This window comes from Carassius carassius, chromosome 2, assembly GCF_963082965.1.
Source record: "Carassius carassius chromosome 2, fCarCar2.1, whole genome shotgun sequence".
Lineage (NCBI taxonomy): Eukaryota > Metazoa > Chordata > Actinopteri > Cypriniformes > Cyprinidae > Carassius > Carassius carassius.
This window is the reverse complement of record NC_081756.1, coordinates 33,183,209-33,205,295: the sequence shown is the minus strand read 5'-3', so window position 1 is coordinate 33,205,295 and position 22,087 is coordinate 33,183,209. Positions and strand designations below refer to the sequence as shown.

General features: G+C 35.7%; 1 protein-coding gene across 1 annotated transcript in view; it reads right to left on the bottom strand.

The window, feature by feature from the left end:
- Positions 1 to 4,069: 4,069 nt before the first annotated feature.
- Positions 4,070 to 22,087, bottom strand: part of LOC132109154 (arf-GAP with Rho-GAP domain, ANK repeat and PH domain-containing protein 2-like) — a 97,722-nt gene continuing 79,704 nt past the window's right edge. The window contains exons 25-33 of the mRNA XM_059515294.1: positions 21,437 to 21,511; positions 20,986 to 21,103; positions 20,018 to 20,146; positions 18,750 to 18,886; positions 12,945 to 13,027; positions 10,689 to 10,724; positions 10,387 to 10,450; positions 7,117 to 7,239; positions 4,070 to 5,966 (exon numbers count right to left, since the gene is read on the bottom strand). Of these exons, the coding sequence (XP_059371277.1) occupies positions 5,646 to 5,966; positions 7,117 to 7,239; positions 10,387 to 10,450; positions 10,689 to 10,724; positions 12,945 to 13,027; positions 18,750 to 18,886; positions 20,018 to 20,146; positions 20,986 to 21,103; positions 21,437 to 21,511 (1,086 nt within the window). The 3' untranslated portion in view covers positions 4,070 to 5,645. The remainder of the gene's footprint in view (positions 5,967 to 7,116; positions 7,240 to 10,386; positions 10,451 to 10,688; positions 10,725 to 12,944; positions 13,028 to 18,749; positions 18,887 to 20,017; positions 20,147 to 20,985; positions 21,104 to 21,436; positions 21,512 to 22,087) is intronic.

The window sequence follows — 22,087 nt, the reverse complement described above, 5'->3', positions numbered from 1 at the left end:
TACCTCTTTTTCTCTCTGATTTTTTTTACTTGTAGTGTTGAAGGCATCTGCTTTTTCGAGGGTTTTCAGCATGTGGGTGCTGATATTATCTCCCATCAGCCCTTCATCGTATTTCAGCTGCTAATTAGCCATCATTGTAGTTTTGTAGCCAATCAGAGATGTTGCTGTCCAACGAGAGTTGCTTTATTTACATCATAAAAAAGGCATAATGGGATGGGATGGATTGTGGCGATGAACATTATGATCCAAAATCTGAGCTCCTGTGCCAACTGAACAACTGGTGCAATACCATTAGTGTTATTAATTTTGATATGATAAGCCTTGTAATGATTCATAACCCCCCAAATCTCATCTCATCCATGAATGACTTAGAGGGAATATCGGTTTATTATCTGTTAGTAGTACACATATTTTCTGGCTTTCATTATGCTCTGACTCTCTTGATTAGGCGTAGTGTTTAATGTAACAATGGGTGTTTAACCTCTGAGGCCTGTGGAAGGCGCTGGAGAACACATGCAGTCGACGCACCCAAGTGTGAATAATACGGTAAATTGCCGCAATGCTCTGTAATCGAAGTGCACAAACAAGCAGGGTGTGATGAATACAATTTTCATAATTTTCAGATAAGAGTGCGGTCTTTTGTTTGGCTGGCAGTCCGTATCGCTAAAAACATTGTCTACAGAGCTCTTCTGCTTTTCCAGTCCTCATGGTAATTTTGCCCCATCTTCTGTTAGCTAGCAGGCAGCAATATGGCTTTGTGTCCAATTGGAGTGGCCAATATCCACATGAAGATCTGTCTTTGTTTATGCTGTGGGCACAGCAATCTCAGTTTGATTTCATCGGAGTGTACGTGCTTAAGTGGATCGACTGCAGACTCATAAGCGCACTGTTGAAAAATCTGGAAAAAGTTAGGGCCTACATTCACAGACATGAAGAATAAATCTAACCTGTGCTTGTCATGTATATCAATTCTATGGAAGCCTGTAATTGTAAGATAAACTTTGAAATAAGAAACTTTATAAGGAAAGAAGTCAGAACTGGGATGTACTGTACACAAAAATTTTGAGATTGTTAAAAATGTCTTTGAAAGCCCTTAAGTCTCCCTAAGGCTCATCATAATACAGTTAAAACAGTAATACTGTGAAATAATATTGCAATATAAAACTGTTTTCTGTTTAAATATGTCTCAAAACATAAATGATTCCTGAAATGGCAAAGCTGACTGTCATCAGCCATTACTTCAGTGTCGCATCATCATATGCAAATTTAGTGCTCCAGAAACATTTGTGTCAACATAGTGATCTGCAGAAACACAAACGCCTTACTGGTTATTTAACATTTTTACTACGAAACGCACACTACCATATATTTAATTAAGCTCTAAGTCCATCATTTTGAATAGTTTAACATTAATTGTCCTACATGAGCCACTATGTGCCTGCGGTGTGCCTCACTGTCCCACCTTTCCTATTTTGTTGCGCAAATTAAAAACCTAACTTGCTATATTGACTGTTGTAATCTCTCTGGACTGCTCAGTGTTTACTGACTAATAGCATGAGGGGAAGGTTATGCATTAATGATGAAATCTGAAAGCTCGGTGCTGAAAGTCTTCAGCGATGCTTGCTTTTCAGTCTTAACAGAACAGACTTTGTGCTGATAAAACAAAAGCCTGATAGAAATAACAGACTATAGGGACATGCTACATCTTTTATGAGCAAATGTTTGTGTCATATTAGCTTAATATATTTTTTTAAATGGATTTGGGGGTTTATTTGCGAGCTTTTGCCTGGCGTGACTCTTATTGTTGTTTGGTTGGTCCAAACTTAGTCGGATGAATGTGAAGGCATTTGCTATAGGGCTGTTAATGTGCTCCATTAAAATGCAAGCAAAACAAAACCTTTAATAAAACTTTCAGAAAGCAGTAGCCAAATTAACTGCCAGGTAACAGATGCAGCCCAACTAATTGATTCAACACGCCTGGATTTCACCACTACACAGCGACCTTCCTTTGTAAGTCAAAGTCACCCATAATGTTTTCCATTATTTGAGGTCCTTCATTCCCAACACTCCTACCATATGGTGACCTTCAGATGAGAAAAAAGCACCAGCATGCTCGTAGCAGTAACGCTTAGGTGGGATGCGAAAACAGGTGAGAACAAACACACATGTGCACTTTGAGTGACAGGAGCACAGAAGCGACACGTTTCAATCAAAACCATAACATGTGGTGATGCTCAAGCTGTCAGCATCTGACAGTCGTCATTTCTAAACACGCTAATTCATTCAAGCATAAAAACTTCAATGAGGGAGACGGTGGAGGTGTGTCGCTTAAACCTGATTACAGACAGTAAATGAGACGAAAACAATAAAACACAAGGAATAGAACCTGATTAACACTTTAAGGGTAACAGAAACACTCCCAAATAAAAATGGCAGCAGCATACAGTACTTTAACAAGGAGACCATAAAACTCTGCTAATTCTCCTGTATATTTACACAGATGTGGAGGAGTTGAGAGAGCACTTGTAAAGTGACTGCAATTAAGCAGACACAACATATACAGTATACAGTGGATATACAGTATACTACTGTTCCAAAGTTTGGGCTAGGATTTATTTAGTTTAACTTGTATTTACGTAGCAAAAATGCATTAAATTGATCAAAAGTTCCAGATTAGGCTTTTATAATGTTACAAAATATTTTTATTTAAAATAAATGCTATTATTTTTAAATTTGTTCATGCTAATTTTAGTTAAAGTTTTAATCATTTGGTCATGTTTTATGTCATTTTTATTACTTTTTCTGGTAATACTTTTTCTTTATAGATTTTAATAATTTTTATATTAGTTTTAGTTATTTCAGTTCATTAAGCTTTATCCAAATTAGAAATGTTGCCTTGTAAATGAGCTAAAATAAAATAAGAATTTCATTTTATTTAACATTTATTTAATTTTAAATAACAATGTTTTTGTGTTTTAGTTTTAGTTAATAAATTACAATAACTTTTTTTATCAAATATATGCAGCATTGTTGAGCATAGAAGACTTATTTAAAAATGAAATAATCTTACCAACCACAGACTTTTGAATAGTAGTGTACTATATGAAACGTTTAACTTTACTGACATGTCACACACACTTTAGTATGTTACATGTTTTGATGACAGAGTGCATGATTACCATTTTAAAAATAACCATGAGATGCAGATGGCTGTTACGTGATTCATAATCTACGTGAAGTTTCCACTATAAATATTTAATATCAAACTGGGTGGCAATATTCAATGTGTATACTCGTACTCATTCTATCATGCATTATTCAACAACTGGAGAGTCTGGAATGGTGGGTAAGTTTTGTATCCAACTATAAATAGGCAAAAGATCCTCTTGAAAAAAAACACGTGGTAGACCATTAGGACTGTAATGACTAATTCAGCTCACTTCTGAACAACCACTTTCATTACATGATAAGTTTTATAAGTTCTAAACAGATCAATGCATTTGGAGCACCATTGTCTAGTCATGTCTTTGACCTCTGCTGGCATGAAAAAAGAGGAATGTGAATGAGGGAAAACAGCAGGGCTATTTTTGTACCCAACTATAAAAGGATACGAATTCTTTAAGTCAAAAGGATGCTTGGTAGATCTTGAAGCACATTACTATTAAAACGATCAAAATAGAAACAAAATGAGTTTAACTGAACTAACATTTCTTCTTGTAAGATTACTTTACAATAAGGTTCAATTTGTTAACATTAGCCAATTATGTTAATTAGTTAACATTTTTACTGCCTTTTAGTGTTGAGTTATAAACAAACAACTGTTTTATAGTTTTATCATGTTTGTTAATAATACATTCATGTTAGTGAAAGTAGCTTGAAATGTTACAAATGTGTTAAGATATGTAGAAAACCAACAATAACCTACAGTAGAGTAGCAAATACAGTAAAAGTACTGGTCACTGTTCATGTTACCTAATAGATAAATGTTATGATGTAACAGAAGTAGTGCTAGATCCTGTCTTTCATATTGTGATTTAAATCCAACTATGAATGTATAGGCAACAGTTGCTTCACTGGAAGATTAATTTATTATATTTTAATTTAAAAGTATATGGTCAAAAAACACACGCAAAAAAAAAACCTTGAACATGGATGAATCGATCACAATAAGATCAACAGTAAGCACTGAAAAAATAGGGTAACATTTCATTTCATGCCAACTAATCCAAATAAACTGAACCTTTGTGCAAACTGTACCCATTCCACTCATCTCAGAACAACCAGTTTCAAAATATGAAGTTTTAAGATGATATTGGAACATCACTGTCTAGTAGTGTCTTTTTCAGCCTCATCTAGAATAAAAACAGATGTGAGAATAAAGAGGGGAAATGCATGTTAGCAAGCCTAAAACAATCAATAATGTTCAATTACACTGAATTATATTATTCTAAATTAAAGGATAATGGCTTAATGAAACCAATGGCAAAAAGTTGTAGGTGTGCACAAAAAACTTATTTACATCCATGTTTGACCACCAGTGTACCTCAGCCTAAACATTTATCTATACTGTAAAAAAAAGATGGTTCTTTTAAGGTTCTTTAAACGTAGGTAATAGTTCTATTTATGGTTCTATTTAATCCTGAAGAACCATTTTATGCTGAAATAGTTCTTTGTTATAGAGTTTAAGGTTCTTTATTCCCACCTTTTTGTTTTTCAAATCTGAAACTGTCAAAGTCACCTCATTATTTACTTTCTGGAGTTCAAGATTTCATCTAAACAGACTGTCTAGTCTACACCAGTGGTGTCAAACTCAATTCCTGGAGGGCTGGAGCCCTGCAGAGTTTTGTTCCAATCCTTCCCAAACACACATACCATGTAGTTTTGGAATAAGCCTGAAGGACTTGATTAACTGGATCAAGCTTGTTTAATTAGGGTTGAATCTAAACTCTGCAGGGCTCTGGCCCTCCAGGAACTGAGTTTGACAACCGTGATCTACATTCAACAAGTAAATGATTTCACTTGTAAATTTGAATAAAAATTTAACTTTAAAATCGTAACTAGTTCATATTCTAGTAACGTGCTTTTCTCTTTTATTTGTTTTTTGGTCACATAAAATAAGTTGATGAAATTCTCTCCTCTTCTCCACCAAGTAATTAATAGAGAGATTGCATTTATAATCCATATTGTTAGAATTTTGGAATTACTCACATAACATGCTGTTGTTGTTTTAATGTAAAACACTAATAGAGGCTTTAAGATATTATAAGACCAGGTTCATAAATGTGTAAAAACAACAACAACAACAACAAAAAAGTTTAAATAATTATGTAAAAATTAAATTAATAATACTGATATTATGTAAATATACTAATATTAACTAATATAAACCATCATTAAAAAGGGTTATTTCTAACAACATTAAGGTCATATAGTTGTTTCAAAGCATAGTTCTTTAAGGAGCCATATAAAAAGGGTTCTGGCCGGAGAACCATTTTTCTTGAGAGTGTACTAACTCTCCATGTATTCTCCACTCTCCAGTATGTCTGACTTTAATGGGAGGCAGCAGTGCTTTGTGGGTCTTTCTTTTCCTCATGCACAATGGAAGTGCAACAGACAAGACTCATGTCTTTCTGTCTCTGTCTTTCTTAATTGCCTTCTTTCGGAGAGCGTCCTGATTTGTTGAGAACAATATTTAGTTCACTAATGAGGTTTTGTGGCAACTGCACACTTCTTCTGGGCAACACAGTTTTCTTTTGTGAAAGCAGGGTGAGAGCGCTGGGGTCTTGTTGAATTGATGGTCTACGGGAAGACTGAAGAGTCTCATCAGTCATCATTTCAAGCCCGGAGACGCACAGAGTTCCTTCACCGCTAGCCAATTTCTGCATCGGGTCCTGTTGGTTGACCTCATCTGTGGTCATTTGGTTTTGTCTATTTGAACCTGTACTGACGACTGACTTCCCTTTAGCCTGCAGGACGGGGGGAAAGTACATGGATAGTCATGTCTAAATGACTCAAATCCTTTTTTTTTTCAAAGTTTTGTATGCAGTTAATAAACTTGATGCTTGATGATTTTATCTGGACAAGATGGACATATATATGGTTCAACTGACAACAAAGATGGAGATCAGGGATGATCTACTGCACTCTCTACTGGCCTTTAGAGGTGTTCAATGAAGAAAAACATTCATTAAAGGCAGGGTAGGTAATACACTTATAAACAACTTTCTTCCAAATTTGTTTAAACTTTCTATATATATATCAATGCATAATTAAAATGTAAGTACTCTGATAAAAAGAGTATAAAAATCGAGTGACTCTAGACCGTTTAATCTGTATTAAACACAGCTCATTATTTCCATTTCGGGACGAAACATAGGATTGGCTTAGGCGACTGTCACTCTCTCGCAACCATGGCAACCACCCTTTTGCCACACATGACCTGCCCACTTGCGCGTGCACGTTTGATTTGAGGAATTCAACAGGCAAACAATGGCAGAGAAACAGCAAGCAAATTTCACAGTACCAGCCTATGCAGTTAGTGAAGGCAAACCAGGCAAAAAAAGGAAGACAGTAACAGTACAAGAAAAGGCAATGAACAAAAAGTCTTTGGATAAACAAAAGAAATAAAACGCGAGTTAAAATCGGCGTGGCTTTCCAGCGATGGCGAGAACTGAGGGAACTCAAGGGGCTGAAAAGTGACTCCTTGATGGCTTTATTTCTGCTGGACAGGTAAATCTTTCTTTTTGTATTTTGATCATACATATTTTTTCATGAAGCATGTGTCATTAGCACACGTAGCTGCGTAATATAGCTAACATAACATTACTTAGCGAGCCGTAGTAGAGGCTTTGGAAGGAGCCCAGAAGGGAGGGGGTGGAGTGAATGGAAATAATGAGCTGTCTTTAAAACAGTCATGAGAGGTCTACAGACACTCGATTTTTATACTTTCTTTTTCAGAGTACTTACATTTTAATTATGTATTGATATATAAATAAAGTTTAAACACATTTGGAAAAAAAAGTTTTTTACCTACCCTGCCTTTAAGCAACGTTAAATAAAAAGGCTTGTTGAGTATTAGTGACATTTATGTGAGTGTAAAGCAGGTTTAGTGCTGACCTCTCTCTGGTGTTGGGCTGTGCTGGTCTTTGCGGTGCTGCAAGTGGATGTTCTTCTTCTGTTCAGGTTATAAGGTAACGAAGCACTCTGCTTTAGATCTCTAGGCCATAAGTCACTGTCATGCTGCAAACACATTTACATTGAAGCTTTTGTAAGATGCTTTTATCTTAATCAACTTCCATTGCATTGAAGGTTTATTTGATCAGTCTATGCAGAAATCATTCCCATGATCTTGTTGATGCTAGAGCCATGCTTAACTGTTTGAGCTTCAAGGAACAGAGACGGCAATTTCTAGCCAATCAAATATTTTACAGGTGAACATTACTAAAGAAAACCTAAAGGAAATACCAATGTTTGCAAGACAGCAAAAACTTGTCATAATACCTACACTACTGGTTTGAGTTTGGGTTGATTTTATTTAAAGGTGCTGTATGTAAGTTTTTGACTCTACTAAAGCATAAACATACTATAACATGTTTGCAGATATTTAAAAAACAAGCCATACGTGTTTATCTGAAAAACAATGCTACAGTCAGTTATTCCCCTTTAAATGTGCATTCTGGGCCGGAATGTCGGTCTTTCTTTTGGTTTGTGAAACCTGCCCACTGACAGTTTACCCAACTGTATTTCGGCTCCCCGGTGGAAATCGCAGCGCTCCTGTTGGTGTCATCAATCTGGCAACCTGCGTGTGCATCTGAGGAGGATGGACAGTGTGAAAAAAACCCTCTCCAATATTTAGAATTTGGACTGCAATACCTAGTTCAACCACCCGGTGTCAATCCTACATACAGCACCTTTAAAGAAATGTAAACTTTTATTAAGGTCGTTACATTAATCATTCATCAAAAGTGACACTAAAGACATTTAGAATGTTACAAAAGATTTTTATTTGAAATAATTATTTTCAAATTTCTATTCTTCAAAGAATTCCAAAAAAGTATAATGGCTTCCAAATAATTATTTAGCGGTTTCTAATTATTTTCAGTTTTAAACAAAAAATAATTAGAAATATTTATTGAGTACCAAATCAATATATCATGTGACACTGCTAAAAATTCAGCTTTGTCATCAGGAATAAATTACATTTAAAAATCATAATTTCCTTTTAAATGCTAAGCATTCTAGATTTTCAATCTCATAAAAGTTACAAGTTTACAAAAACCACACATTAAATGCTGAAATTATTTAGTAAAACTCCCTTATAATAATGTTTGAGGAATATCTTTACAGTACTTGCCTTTCAAGCACTGCAATATTATACTGACTAGGATTTTATTAATTTTCATGAAATTTCTAGGCCTAGAAGTCAGAAGCTTGCCTGATATTTTGATATTTTAGTTGTAATTTAGGAAGAAATTGTTTCATACAAAAATGTTCCTTACTTTTTAAGCTTTAAGTCTCGGGGAAGTGAAATACTTAAAACTTCCATATATTCTTGAGCAGCTCTAACTAACCCTAACTTTTTGACCTTGATGTAGGAACAAATGTGCTGGAACATTCTGGACCTATTCCTGAGCTGAACCCTCACTAAGACAGCTCATACTTTCCACTGTGACTTTACGGCCTTTAAGTGGTTCTTCACGTCTACATCCTCATTTTAGCAGCAGAAAGTCTCATATGCTTGTTCCTTTACCTACCCAGCACTGCTCGCCAGTTTCTATGGAAACCATGCCAAGCAGAATACTGGGTGAAATGGAAGCAGTGAAAGGTTCAAAGAGTCTCAGTGCACAGAGTATCAATTAATCCAACTGCATGGATTATTACTTTTAGTATATGTAATAATGAGTCACAGCAATATGCACTGTACACTGAATTATGGTACATGCCCTCCGCTCCTCGTTTACTCTGCTGCTCGAAAAAAATTCTGCAGCACCCCTCTATGCCCACCTCCCCAGAATGAAAAGAAGAAAAAAAAACGAAGTGCTTTATTTTTCTTCCTCGTATCAGTTTAAAGCCACAAAAGCAAGAATAACCCTCGACAATGAAAATAGTGAACCTGTGGGAAGCAGATAAGGATGAGGCACTAGGACCGTAGAGAGGGTAAGGAAAAATCGGCGAGGGTTAGAGGATTGGAGGAGAGATCTAAACAATGGCCAAATCATCTACTACAGTACTCCTCTGGTTTAAGTTATTAGCAGTGAATCAGCTGAGTCAGGCCCTTGGTGTGTAGTAGCGCCAGCTTGTATAAAGAAGAGTCTGCTGGAACCAGTGTTATTGAGGCAGTCCTCATGACCTTATTTCAGCTAAAAGACCTTTCCGGATAATGTGATTTATACTCATGGAGGATGACCTTGAAAGCATTCCCTCAATTCTCAGGGCTAGTTTTCATCTAACTTTCTCTGGGAAAAGGAAATGCAGCATTATGATAAAGGACTATAGGGGTATCATGGCCCTTATGAAAATACTAATGAAATAATATAACAATGAGAGACTTAAAGTACGTGTGAAGAGAATGTGATGTTTTTGGATATTTAACAGCATGTTAATTGCAATTAGTTGAAAATGTAATACATGAAATGCAGCTGAACTTTAGAGTGCTATTTCGACCCAGTTATTGAAAACTTTATATGTAATTTTTTTCATAATTATCACTTGTTGTTTTCGAAATATGGTTAAGTTTAATGCCAACTGTTCATGCAGTCATTGATTGAAAACTAATATAACACTAAATACACTTCTATTGAAACATGTCTGTGTTGTATTTGGTTATATTTGAAATAATGAAGCTTCAATTTAGTTCATTTGAAAAATGTTACCTTTAAATGTAATACTGAATAACACACTACATCTAAGATACAATCAAGACTTTACATATTCTTTAGAAAGTTAGTCAACTTAACAAAAGTTTATTAAAACCATGATTTAAATGTAATGTAACACATAAGTGGCCTTTGCTTTATTAACATTATCTGCAAGTGCATTTTTAAAAAGACATGTACTTTTAAAATTTGAAGTACACTTTTTTTCATAATGAAGTACTGCAATGGTATTAAATGGTAATACAATGTTATCACGTACTATGGTATTTACAAGGTACTCCAAGGTACTTTCTACTCCAAAAAGAAGAAAAAAAAAACTATAGTAATATCATGAAACTTGTGATTTATGAACAATTTTTGGTTGCTTAAATTTGAAATAAGTAGCAACTAAGTGCCAGATGTGGAACAGTACCCATCTAAAAATGACATTGTTACAAATGGGCATGTAAAGAGGTTTTTTTTATAATGTTAACTGCACATTATGAGCACTTAGAAAACGAAGAAAGCTCACCTTCACTCTGATAATGGAGGTGACCCAGTCCTGCTGAGAATCATTCCCTTTACAGCAGAAATACCTTTTTCAGGGAGGATGCAAAGGCACATATTCAGAACACTGAAGCACTCAAGTGTCCTATTTGAAATTCAGTCATGCAGTTCTGTAGTTCAAGTACTACGATGTGCAAAACCTCAGCAAGTCTCTAAGCAACTCAAAGAATCTTTCTTGATTATTCAGTTCCAGATAAATGTTTTTTTTTTTAAACATGCTTAAGTTTGATTGACTGTGCAATTATGAACAGAGTTAATTGCACTTACCACTGCTGCTTTTCAGTATAAACAGTAAATCCCCAACTGTTGAAAATGAGTCAGAAAGTATTCTATTAGTTTTACAGCATTTCATTCAGGTTCTCCACATCAATTTACAGCTATATTCAGCTTTTCCTGATGACGCTGCAGACTGACCCTTGAGAACCTTTAAAGTGCTAAATTCAGCTTAACATTCATAGCTAGCTGACAAGCATAATAGAAAAGATGACCTGTATTTATTGTGTGTTAGTGTAAAAGAATTTTATCATCTTTACATGGCCTGCTATAGTTTACACTCTTAGAGATGTAACTTTTTTTGCTAACCTAGTTCTTGTTAGTTTATTGAATTCATGGTTCATACTCTAAACCTTGCACACAACACTTTAATCACTGTGGCTGACAAACAGCAGTTATTTCCACACAACTGCTCACGTAATGAGCATCAAAATGTGTTTCTTTAACCTCCGGCACTTTGTCCCTGGTGTTTTTTTTATTTATTTTTTTTTTATTGCCTTTTATATATTAATTTTATGCCTTAACTCTGAAAGCCCAATACAAAACATGATTTTAAAACAATTTAATGTAACAATTAAATAAACCATTTAGTATGTGCAAATTTATATAAATTATTACAACTGTCTGCCACTTTTGACGTCACTTACAACACAACAAATACTTTTGCTTATATAAGTTTCATCAAAAGTTAGTGTACCTGTGTATCAAGGAGACAACAATAGCTGTTTCCATTACCCTTTAAACTGTGCAAACTAAATTTGCGAGTTGAAAATATGCCAAATGCAAACACATCAATTTCACAAAAAATAAAAAAATTATATCGCTCACATGTGGTTTATTTTCAGGCAATTTGAAAAAGAAGTGTTTCATAAAATTATTATTTTTTTTTCACATTTACAGGTCACCTGGTGTATGTAAAAATCAAATGATAATTTTTTAAAAAGGGTGCAGTTTGTTTGGAAAGAAGATGAAACTTCCTTATTAAACCTATAATAACCAAAATAATTACGGGAACACTGAATTCTAAACAACAAAGAAATTCCACTTTTTATTGTTAATTTATTTTATTTAAATAATAGCCATCTTTGATCAATTAATTCCCTTGTTTTAGGAAAAACATGGCCACATTTTAAATTATTTTGTTTTCTTGTTTTAATTCAGTTAAATCATGGCCACACATTTTTTCGTGGAAAGAAATTTCTTAATTAATGACCACATTATCTTAGGCCTTTTCCCTGCATGTTACAATATGTGGAGGCTCCAAAACTGTTTAAAATGTCATTTCCACCACAGAATGTTATAAAACAAAATACTCTATTTGAAATGTGGTGAAAATGACACTGTGGTAGAAATGTTCATGACTGTTTCTGTGATGCATGTACTGTATGTCCACTGTAGGGATTTGTTAGTAAACAAAGTAAATATGAGAGTGTGAAAATGTCATTTGAGAGAATTCATTTTCTAGACCAGGGAGAAGTGCCTATAGTTGAACAAACACCCTAAAATGAACAAAAGCAAAATGCATGTCAATATCAATTAATGTTAAAATAAAATAATGTTAAAAACGGATTGAAAGCCATTTAAGGGTAAATGCTATTACAAGAATCATGCTGTGGATATATCCACAAAGAAAACTGTGAATAAATGATCATTAGCAAAAAAAAAAAAACCTCCAGCGCACTCATAAATTACACAACAGCCATAAATTACTGAAATGAAACAAATCCAGTTAACAATTTTCACAGCAGGAGAGAGAAAACCATACAGTAGTACAGTGTATTTGCTAAATGACATTTAATGAATTTTATAATCGTGAGATATAAATGTGCTTTCAGATTGACTGTGATAGTCTTCTTTCTGAGGGGACGTCTGGCACTAAACCAAGCAGCTCTGCATGTTTGGAATAAGAGATAAAGACTGAACTCGGAGCTCATTTGAACATGAACCTAGAGTTAATGTCAGAACATTTATGAATCGATCTTAATAACACATTTAGGATTATTAATAAGTCTTTCAGTGTGGCCACACTAATTTAGAATAATTTGTTTTGTATCACGGTTCACGGGGTCTACGTGCTCTGGATTAAAATAAGGATTATAATGAGAGTTCGGGGAAAGTGTTACAAAAGGCACCAATTTGTTGATGAACTTGAGGAAGACATGATTAGGTAGCACTTTTTTTCTAAATATGAATGATAAATAATTGCTTTAAAGGTCTTTTAGTGGTAGAGCACTAGATAAAGACCATTACCTGCTTGTTGGTTTCAACTTCCTTCGCAGCCCTAAGTAACATTTAACCGACTTTAATGGAGCCTCTCTTTCTGGTTTGGTACTCTGTGGAAACAATAGCATATGTTTCAAAATCAGCACAATAATTCTGTATCTATTCATATTTTACAGTAAATACAACCTAGCTGATTCTTAACCCTTGTGCATTGTTCAAATTCACTACCGTTTCGTTATGTTCGGGATGAAAACATCCACTCAATTAAACTGCTGTAAAAATTTATCATATTCATATTCATTTTTTTTTTTTTTTTTGCATAAATCTGTTAATCAACTTCAGTCCTGATCAAAACTACCAAATGTTTTTTTTTTTTTTAAATCAAAGATGTTAACTCTTTAATTGCCAAATTCATAAATGATGTCACTGATTTGGGGGGAAAAAACACACAAAATGACTTATTCTCAATATAAAAGTAATTGTGGCTGGATTTCTTTTTTTACTTTTTATAACAGTCTTGGGCATGTCAAAGATTAGTAGCAACATTGGCTTTGATGCATTTTTAGTTTTTGTGCAGCATTAGATTTAAATTTTTTCTCCCTCATTTACTGTTCGTGGCTGTTTTTGCCCAGTTGACTTCCATTATAACGTCATTTTATGATTGCAAAGCCATGACACCATGTAATCATGCATTCTTGATTGTTTGTGGTTTTCCCTTTTGGGAAGAGGTAAAATTTGTTATTTTTACAGTTGATCACTAGGTGGGACCATTAACACTTTAGATAGGCCTGTGCAAAAAAGGCTTAGTTTCTGGCTTGTATATGGAGTTATATGGAGTATAACAGCAAATTATAGTGTTTGTGTGTGTGTGAGATTCTTGATTGTTGGTGGTTTTCCCCGTTGGGAAGAGGTAACATTTGCTATTTTTTACAGTTGATCACTAGTTGGGACCATTAACCAGAGATGGGACCAAGTCACACATGTGCAAGTCTCAAGTAAGTCTCAAGTCTTAACCTTCAAGTCTCAAGTAAGTCCCAAGTATTTTTTTCTTAGGCAAGTCAAGTCAAGTCAAGTCACAAGTTATGTCAAGTCAAGTCAAGTCAAGTCCTGTAGTAAGTCAAGTCAAGTCCAAGTCAAGTCACCTTATAATTGTAATTTTACCTGCAGAATCTGATCTTAATAAAGTTAAAGACAAGATATAAGTAACAGTAAATTAAAATAATTTGGATTTGCATTGTAAATACTCATGTTCAGTAAAATACATCATGGAATCAAACAAAATTGTAACTTCATAAAATGATTTATTTTTCACTTCTGCCAACAGAAATGTTTTACATTTTCAACATTGAGTCCATAAAACAAATAACAGCTAAACATCCAACAGACTCCTCTCTGAACACCCCCCCCCCCTCTCTCTCTCTCTCTCTCTCTCTCAAACGACGTGACGTGACATGACATGACATTCGGCCAAGTATGGTGACCCATACTCAGAATTCGTGCTCTGCATTTAACCCATCCGAAGTGCACACACACAGAGCAGTGAACACACACACACACACTGTGAACACACACCCAGAGCAGTGGGCAGCCATTTATGCTGCGGCGCCCGGGGAGCAGTTGGGGGTTCGATGCCTTGCTCAAGGGCACCTAAGTCGTGGTATTGAAGGTGGAGAGAGAACTGTACATGCACTCCCCCCACCCACAATTCCTGCCGGCCCGAGACTCGAACTCACAACCCTTCGATTGCAAGTCCAACTCTCTAACCATTAGGCCACAACTTCCCCTCAAACACAGTTTACATACAACATTAAACTTTCTTACATTTCTCCTCTCTCTCTCTCTCTCTCTCTCAAGTTCAAGTTGCTTTATTGGCATGACATTTGAGTTATAGTATTGCCAAATTTAGCATTTAGATACAGAATAAAATATGATTACAATAAAATACAATAAAAATAGCAGCAGCAGATAATATTTCTAATATTAATAATAGTAATTATATAGAATTAAGAATATAAAATAAAACAGTTGAATACAATAAATTATCCCTTTCGTATGGTGTGTATGGTGTATAAATATTTAGTAGCTATTGTGACTGCTGTCTCATTCTCTCCAAGTATATAGAGTAGTTTCTCCGAGTCATTTAGAGACAAGAATAAAGGATTCAAAGCTTCAAACTGTGGGAAGAATGTTTCTCTTGTAGTGCTAAATTTGGGACAGACAAGAAGGAAGTGTTTCTCATCCTCTGTTTGATTCAGCTCACAGTGTTTGCCTCTCTTCTCTCGGTAGCCAGGATCTTTTATGTCTACCAATCTCTATTTCCAAATCATGATCACTGAGTCGATATTTTGAAAGGATTTGTCTTTCTTTTAATTGCTTGAGTGATAAGTAATTTGCCAGTTTTGTGGTTCTGTTTAGGGCCGAATAACACTGGAGTTTGGTTTGGAGCTCAAATTCATTTTTTTCATTTTTCATCATAATTATACTTCAGATTTTTGTCAATTAGTTTCTGAATGTTGGGGTTGTGATTGGAGTCAGACTCAGTTTGGGTTTCCTTCATCAGGTGAAGCACGAGTGTGTTTCTCTCTCACTCTCTCTCTCTCTCTCTCTCTCTCTCTCTCTCTCTCTCACACACACACACACACACACACACACACACACACACACAATCTCTCTCTCAGAGTACATCCGTAAGTCATTACCTCTATTACAAGGTATTGCACTTGCAAAATATAAGATTCGAGAGTCTTGTCTGCAAGCCGAGCACGATGTGGCCTATCCCACCATGTATGCGCCACCGGTATGCGCGCTCATAATGGAAGCAACGCGGTCGCGACGCGCACGCGGTGCGACACGCTTGACGCCTCAGGGGCGCAACTGCCCGAGCACTTTGGAAACAATGAGAAAGCGGCGCGACTAGCGATTTCCACGCGTTTTTAGGCGCGAATTATTGATGACAAAAGCGATGACCCTCAGTACCCCTCAAGCTGAGATGTTGATGTGATATCTGATCTAAGTGGGCGTGGTCTGCGTAAGGTAGAGAGGGCATGACTGATGATGTCATGACATGACAACGCGATTCTCAGCCTGCGAGACTCACATTGTGAGTTTATATTAGCACCTTTTGTTGTTTTTTCTTGGTAACTGATAGAGCGTTTGGACACGGAAGCGCTGCTACGTGACGTCAGACTTAACAAGTGAATAGAATAAACAACAGCAAAGTACGTGGATTTAAACAATTGCATGCCATCGTGCTGGTCATTTAATGGTGAGAAGAGCAGCAAGCAACACGAGAAAGGGCTTGACTTGTACCAAAGTTTTAGAAATGATTATGCAGCTTGACACCTACAGCGAGCTGCAGCTTATTTGAAGTTAGTATTGCATTTTGGTTCATAATACATTATGTTCATAAATTTGATGCAAAGTAGATTTTTTTTACAGGATTTTAAGGTTTTAAACTGGCTTTACATCAAGAAAAGACAAGCGTTTCACACATAGGCCATCCGTACTTTTCACCATCAAAAGGCAGCAGGTGCATAAACACACTTCTTTTTTTATTGTTTACTCCATGTAGTTCTGAGAGCATGAGGTGCATATTTGGATTTTTTCAGATACATCAAGGTAAGTGCTCTCTCTCTCTCTCTCTCTCTCTCTCCCTCTCTCTCTCACACACACACACACTATAATTTGCTATTATACTCCATATACAAGCCAGAAACTAAGCCTTTTTTTGCACAGGCCTATCAAAAGGGTTAATGGTCCCACCTAGTGATCAACTGTAAAAAATAGCAAATGTTACCTCTTCCCAACAGGGAAAACCACCAATAATCAAGAATCTCACACACACACAAACACTATAATTTGCTGTTATACTCCATATAACTCCATATACAAGCCAGAAACTAAGCCTTTTTTGCACAGGCCTATCTAAAGGGTTAATGGTCCCACCTTGTGATCCACTGTAAAAATAACAAATTTTACCTCTTCCCAAAAGGGAAAACCACAAACAATCAAGAATGCATGATTATATGGTGTCATGGCTTTGCAATCAAAAAATGTCGTTATAATGGAAGTCAATGGGGCAAAAACAGCCACGAACAGTAAATGAGGGAGAAAAAATTAAAATCTAATGCTGCACAAAAACTAACAATGCATCAAAGCCAATCTTGTTACTAATCTTTGACATGCCCAAGACTGTGATAAAAGGTAAAAAAATATCCAGTCCAAAATCACTTTTTATATACAAAATATGTCATTTTGTGTGTTCATTTATGAACTTGGTAATTAAAGAGTTAAAATCTAGGATTTTTTTATACATTTGGTAGTTTTGATCAGGACTGAGGTTGATTAATAGATTTATGCAAAAAAAATTGAAAAAAATATTTATCTGATACATTTTTACAGCAGTTTAATTTAGGGGATGTTTTCATCCACGAAAATAACGAAAGGGTAGTGAATTTGCCCACAGTGTACCGTTGAGTTTTTAAAAAATTTCAAACCATTTTCCCAAAATATGGGTCAAAATAAGATTTGTCACCAAAAATCATTCCATTAGCTCAAACACAGAGAAAGTTGTGGCCAAATTAAGACTCAACTTTACCCCCTAGTGGACGAAAACGTCCCCAACAACGCATAAGGGTTAATGCTGCTTTATATATTTAGGTAATAATGCTATATATCAAATAAAATCCTTTCTGAACAATCAGCACCATCAAAACTGGTTCACATACTGTATGCAGAAAAGTCGTTTGAAAGAAGAAAAAAAACAGATTTATTTCCCCCATCTCATCCACTTGAATCAAAAGTGGGGGGAAAGGCAATTTCCTGTTTACAGCTGTTGGGAGCCCAAGGGCATTGTGTAAACAAGAATGTGCCGACAACACTGTGTTGTTGCCTGAAAGGGATGTTCTTGGTATGTAATGCACTGCAAAACACAAGCGGCTCCAGCAAACACTTCAACGATGGCAAAATGAGATCTAACCGAGAATCCTAACTTACAAAAAAGCGAGAAACAGAAAACAAAGGCATCAGAATTTCACTTAAATTTCTGCTTCACAGCCAATTCCCACCTTCTTCGCCTGATAATTAGCTGAATATTCTGCAGCAGCCAGAAATTACACTAATTAAGGAAAGAACAGCCTTCATTGAGAGTGCCTTCGCCTCTCTGCCTTCCCTCCATCTCTCTCTCTCTCTCTCTCTCACACACACACACACACACACACACACACACATCCACACTTTGCTCAAATTTCAGTTATTAACACATCCTGCACTCTTTAAAAGACTGTGTCTTAGCTCACAGAGCGTGTGCCCTTGAGGAAGAGCAGATCAGCGTGTGCACAGAGTGAATAAAGCAACTATGAGGAGATATTATAGAGAGAGAACCTAACAGACTGCAGTCATTTAAATCACTGTACTCATTTCAGGGGGGTATGAGAAGTCCCACATTACTTTAATTCAAAAAGAAAATAGCCAATATGTTTTTTGTTTTTTTGCCATGCTTATTTCAAGCGAGCCCCTGCAATTGTCCCAAAGCAGGTAATTTGACATCCGCTGTGTTTTTTAATTACTATTTCATCTGTAAACGCATGCAAAAAAAGCTAAACAAAGAGCTGAAAAGAAATGCCATGCTGGGAAATCAAAATTGGTAAACCGGCGACTGCTGCAGGGCCGTTGGCGCAGAGATACTGCGCAAAGGTCGATTCCGATGAACAGCAGGGATGGAGATATGTACATTTTACCATAGGCAAAGATAACTGAAGACCTTGCAAGCCATTTTGATTTGTTAAAAAAGGAGGAGACTTGGAATTAAGAGTGAAAATGTAGGAGACGTACTTTTATATCTTTGTATAACAGCAGTTTTTTGTCTTGGAGTACCAGGTAGCGGTCCTGAAACTTCTTTCCCAACAGCAGTTTGGAAGAACCGTCTTTGAATTTGAGTTGCTCTCCTTTAATGAAATCTTTGAGTTTATCTGTTCACAAACACAGAACACCACATAGAAAACATATTGAGTCATACCATTAACTATTTATGAGATAGAACATACAAACCATCCATATACTGTAGCACTTCTTCAACTTCAAACTGTAGCAAGGTGTCATACATTTTTAAAATGTCTGAAGTTGCATTGAAAAGCAACTGAAATCTCATCTGCAACACTTCTCCAGCTTAACACATTTGAAAGTCTAGCACATACAGATCCTGCCACATCCATAAACCTTTGAATCACAGTGCTGCTTAATATATATTAATATCTTTATTGAGGCATGCAGAGAGGCTATTACTCAGCGCAGGTACAAAATTATGATTTCTGGCTGCCGTTACTGATGGTTTCACTAGGAAACCAAAAAGAGTGAAAATGCACTTTCTAAAAAAAACCCCTGCTATGCTTTTCTGCAACCACTCCATTTATCATCAAGAGTGAAAATTGATCTGGAAATTGGTATGTAGACTCTAAAAAGTTATGAAATTAGGCCAGAATCAGAAAACTTTATGTCTGATAGTAACTAGGTCTAGGTGATGTATCAGGTGATTTATTGTACAGTTTTTTTGGTCATAGAGTTAATTCAGTTAATGGATTTAAAACTCAAATTTAATGATTTATTAGCATCATCACCAGACAATATACACAGGAGTTTCAATATGGGATGTTTTATAGGATAAAATAAACATGAGAGAATTGAGACATACGTGTACAGTTTTATTAGCATCTCTTACTTAAACCTCAATAGCAAGAACAGCGTTATAGTAAAGTCTTATTCATTTCTGGTAATCAGTTCAAACTCGACTTTTTTGTTGTTTTATTTTGGTCCTTACCTGAAAGTGTTGGCATTGGCGTTTTAAAGTTTTAGTAAAAATATGTAAACGTAAAGAAAATAAGAATTATTAAATAAAAAGTATAATGTTTCCTTTGTGTTTATTTAGTATACACTGAATAATGAGAGGGAAAAAAACATTAAGCACAGCTCTAAGTATAACCACAAGCTAAAGTTTGAATGTGGCTCCACTTAAAGACTAACTGTAAATGTAATAAAACAATAAGGTTGTTTAATCTGAGAATTATAGTTTAGAGTAATCTGCTGGGGTGCATTATTGTTGGTACCTGAGTTGGAATCTGTCATTTTAGAACCAGAATATTTCTTAATGAGCAGGAAGGCCGAGCTGGGATCCTCCAGAGAGCTCCAGTCCAATACTTGCTCCAGAATCTTCTCTTTGTAATGTAAGGGCCGCTCTGAGCACAGAGACAAATGATACGTAGGATAAGTGAAAGCAAATCTCCATCTGACTTGTTTCTCAACTGATCACTATTACACAGAACAGAAAGCCCAGAAAAATACAGTATGCTATACAAATATGATAATACTTCTAGCTTCTAACAATGTAAGCTCATCAATTTCACACATCATTGTGTTCCAAAATGTGCCAGAATGCAATTCATGTAAGTATGTTTGATGGGCTGCATGTTGCAATATGGTGAGCGGACGTTTGTGTAAATGTGTATAATATGTTTATGGCCAAACATACAAAAGACTCTCTAGGATCTCAAAAATGAATCAGCAGAACTGTATATTCTTCCATCAGTTCACTCAAAAATATCAAAGATTACATGAAAAAAAAAAAAAATGAACCAAACCCCTGTTTGTGCTTGGAGTTTGTCCTCCCAGACAAACATAATTATGTCAATATGACTATGATTAGAAAACACACTCAAGTGCAAAATAGATCCATTATCAAGTTGTAATTTGTAAAAAGGAAAACACAATGCTCTCTCTATTGGCAAAAATCACTCTTACACCACCTGTCTCCCCCTCCCACCAATGCATCACAATCTGTTAATCATTTATCATAACCCTCATGAAATAATAATAGTACTGACCGTGCGTTCACAGCACTATTGAAATATTTTTATGTGTGTGTAAGCCTTAGCGGAACATCATTAAACGCTCTATTAATTTTGCATACACTTATACAAAGACATTTTATGTAGAATTCACCCGTAAGTTAAATTTAAATATTGATTTCAATTGTTTTTAGTGTTACTGTAAGATTAAACAGCAGCAGGACCCTTACCCAGCTCTCCATTCTCAATGACCTCAAAAGTGGTCCAGAGATCTTGAGCTTTGACCTCTATCCCCTTCATCTCCAGAGTGTTGACAGCAAGCTCGTCTGACCTCATGTTAGGAGACACCTTATAGACACAGACATCAGTATCATTCTGTTTGCAGTGTTTCAAATGATCAAGACTTAATTTACTTGTGCATAAGGATTTATCTACTTTTGCTGGAGGAGAAATGAGAGGGAAAAAGAGAAAAAAGGTATCAAAGAAGTGTCAAGAGGAAGAAAAAAAAACACTCTGAAGCAACCTCTATTAACTGAGGTTTACCCTGCCTACTGATAAAACACAATTACTCTCACAATTAAATCAAACATGCTTTTGATTAACTGCAGTTTGATTTAGTCTGTGGCAGAATACCCTCTAGGTTCACACACACCACAGAGAGCGAGAGCGAGGGAAACAAACCTTGATTAAACAGCACTTCTCAGGCTGCTTTTTTTCTAAGTAGACTTCAAATATCAGGTCACCAGCAGGAGAGAACTGTGAACACAGGTGCAGAGAGACAAAACACACAGAACTTTAAATACATACTTAATTCATATAAATATACTGTATAGCACTAAAGAATGAAAGAAAAAGAGAAAGAAAGAAAGTTTGAACACAACTTTTCTAAGAAACTAAGCACCCAACAGTACAGCAGTCTTTGTGGATATAATACAAAAGCAATCAGCAGCCCATTCAGTTCAGACCAGCGTCGTCTGTGTGTGTCTGACTAAATGGCACACAGCTGGAGTCCCACACATCATTTAGCTGCATTACACAACAAAAGCTGCCAAACATCTTGGCTCATGTAAACCGCAGATTAAAGCTCCTCTTCTAAACGAATCAAACTGCTTTGGCTAAATGTATTTAAATGTAGCGTAAATGACACATATGCTACTGTAACTTTCCATAAGAACAGCGTGTAAACACTCTTATTCAGATATTCTGTGTCTTGTACAATGAAACGTGGATAGTTGTACTAGTCAAAAGTCTGGACACAACTATCAGAATAGATGTTTCTTACAGACTCACTGATTTAAAGCAGTGGTGATCACCTACTTGGACCTATTTGGA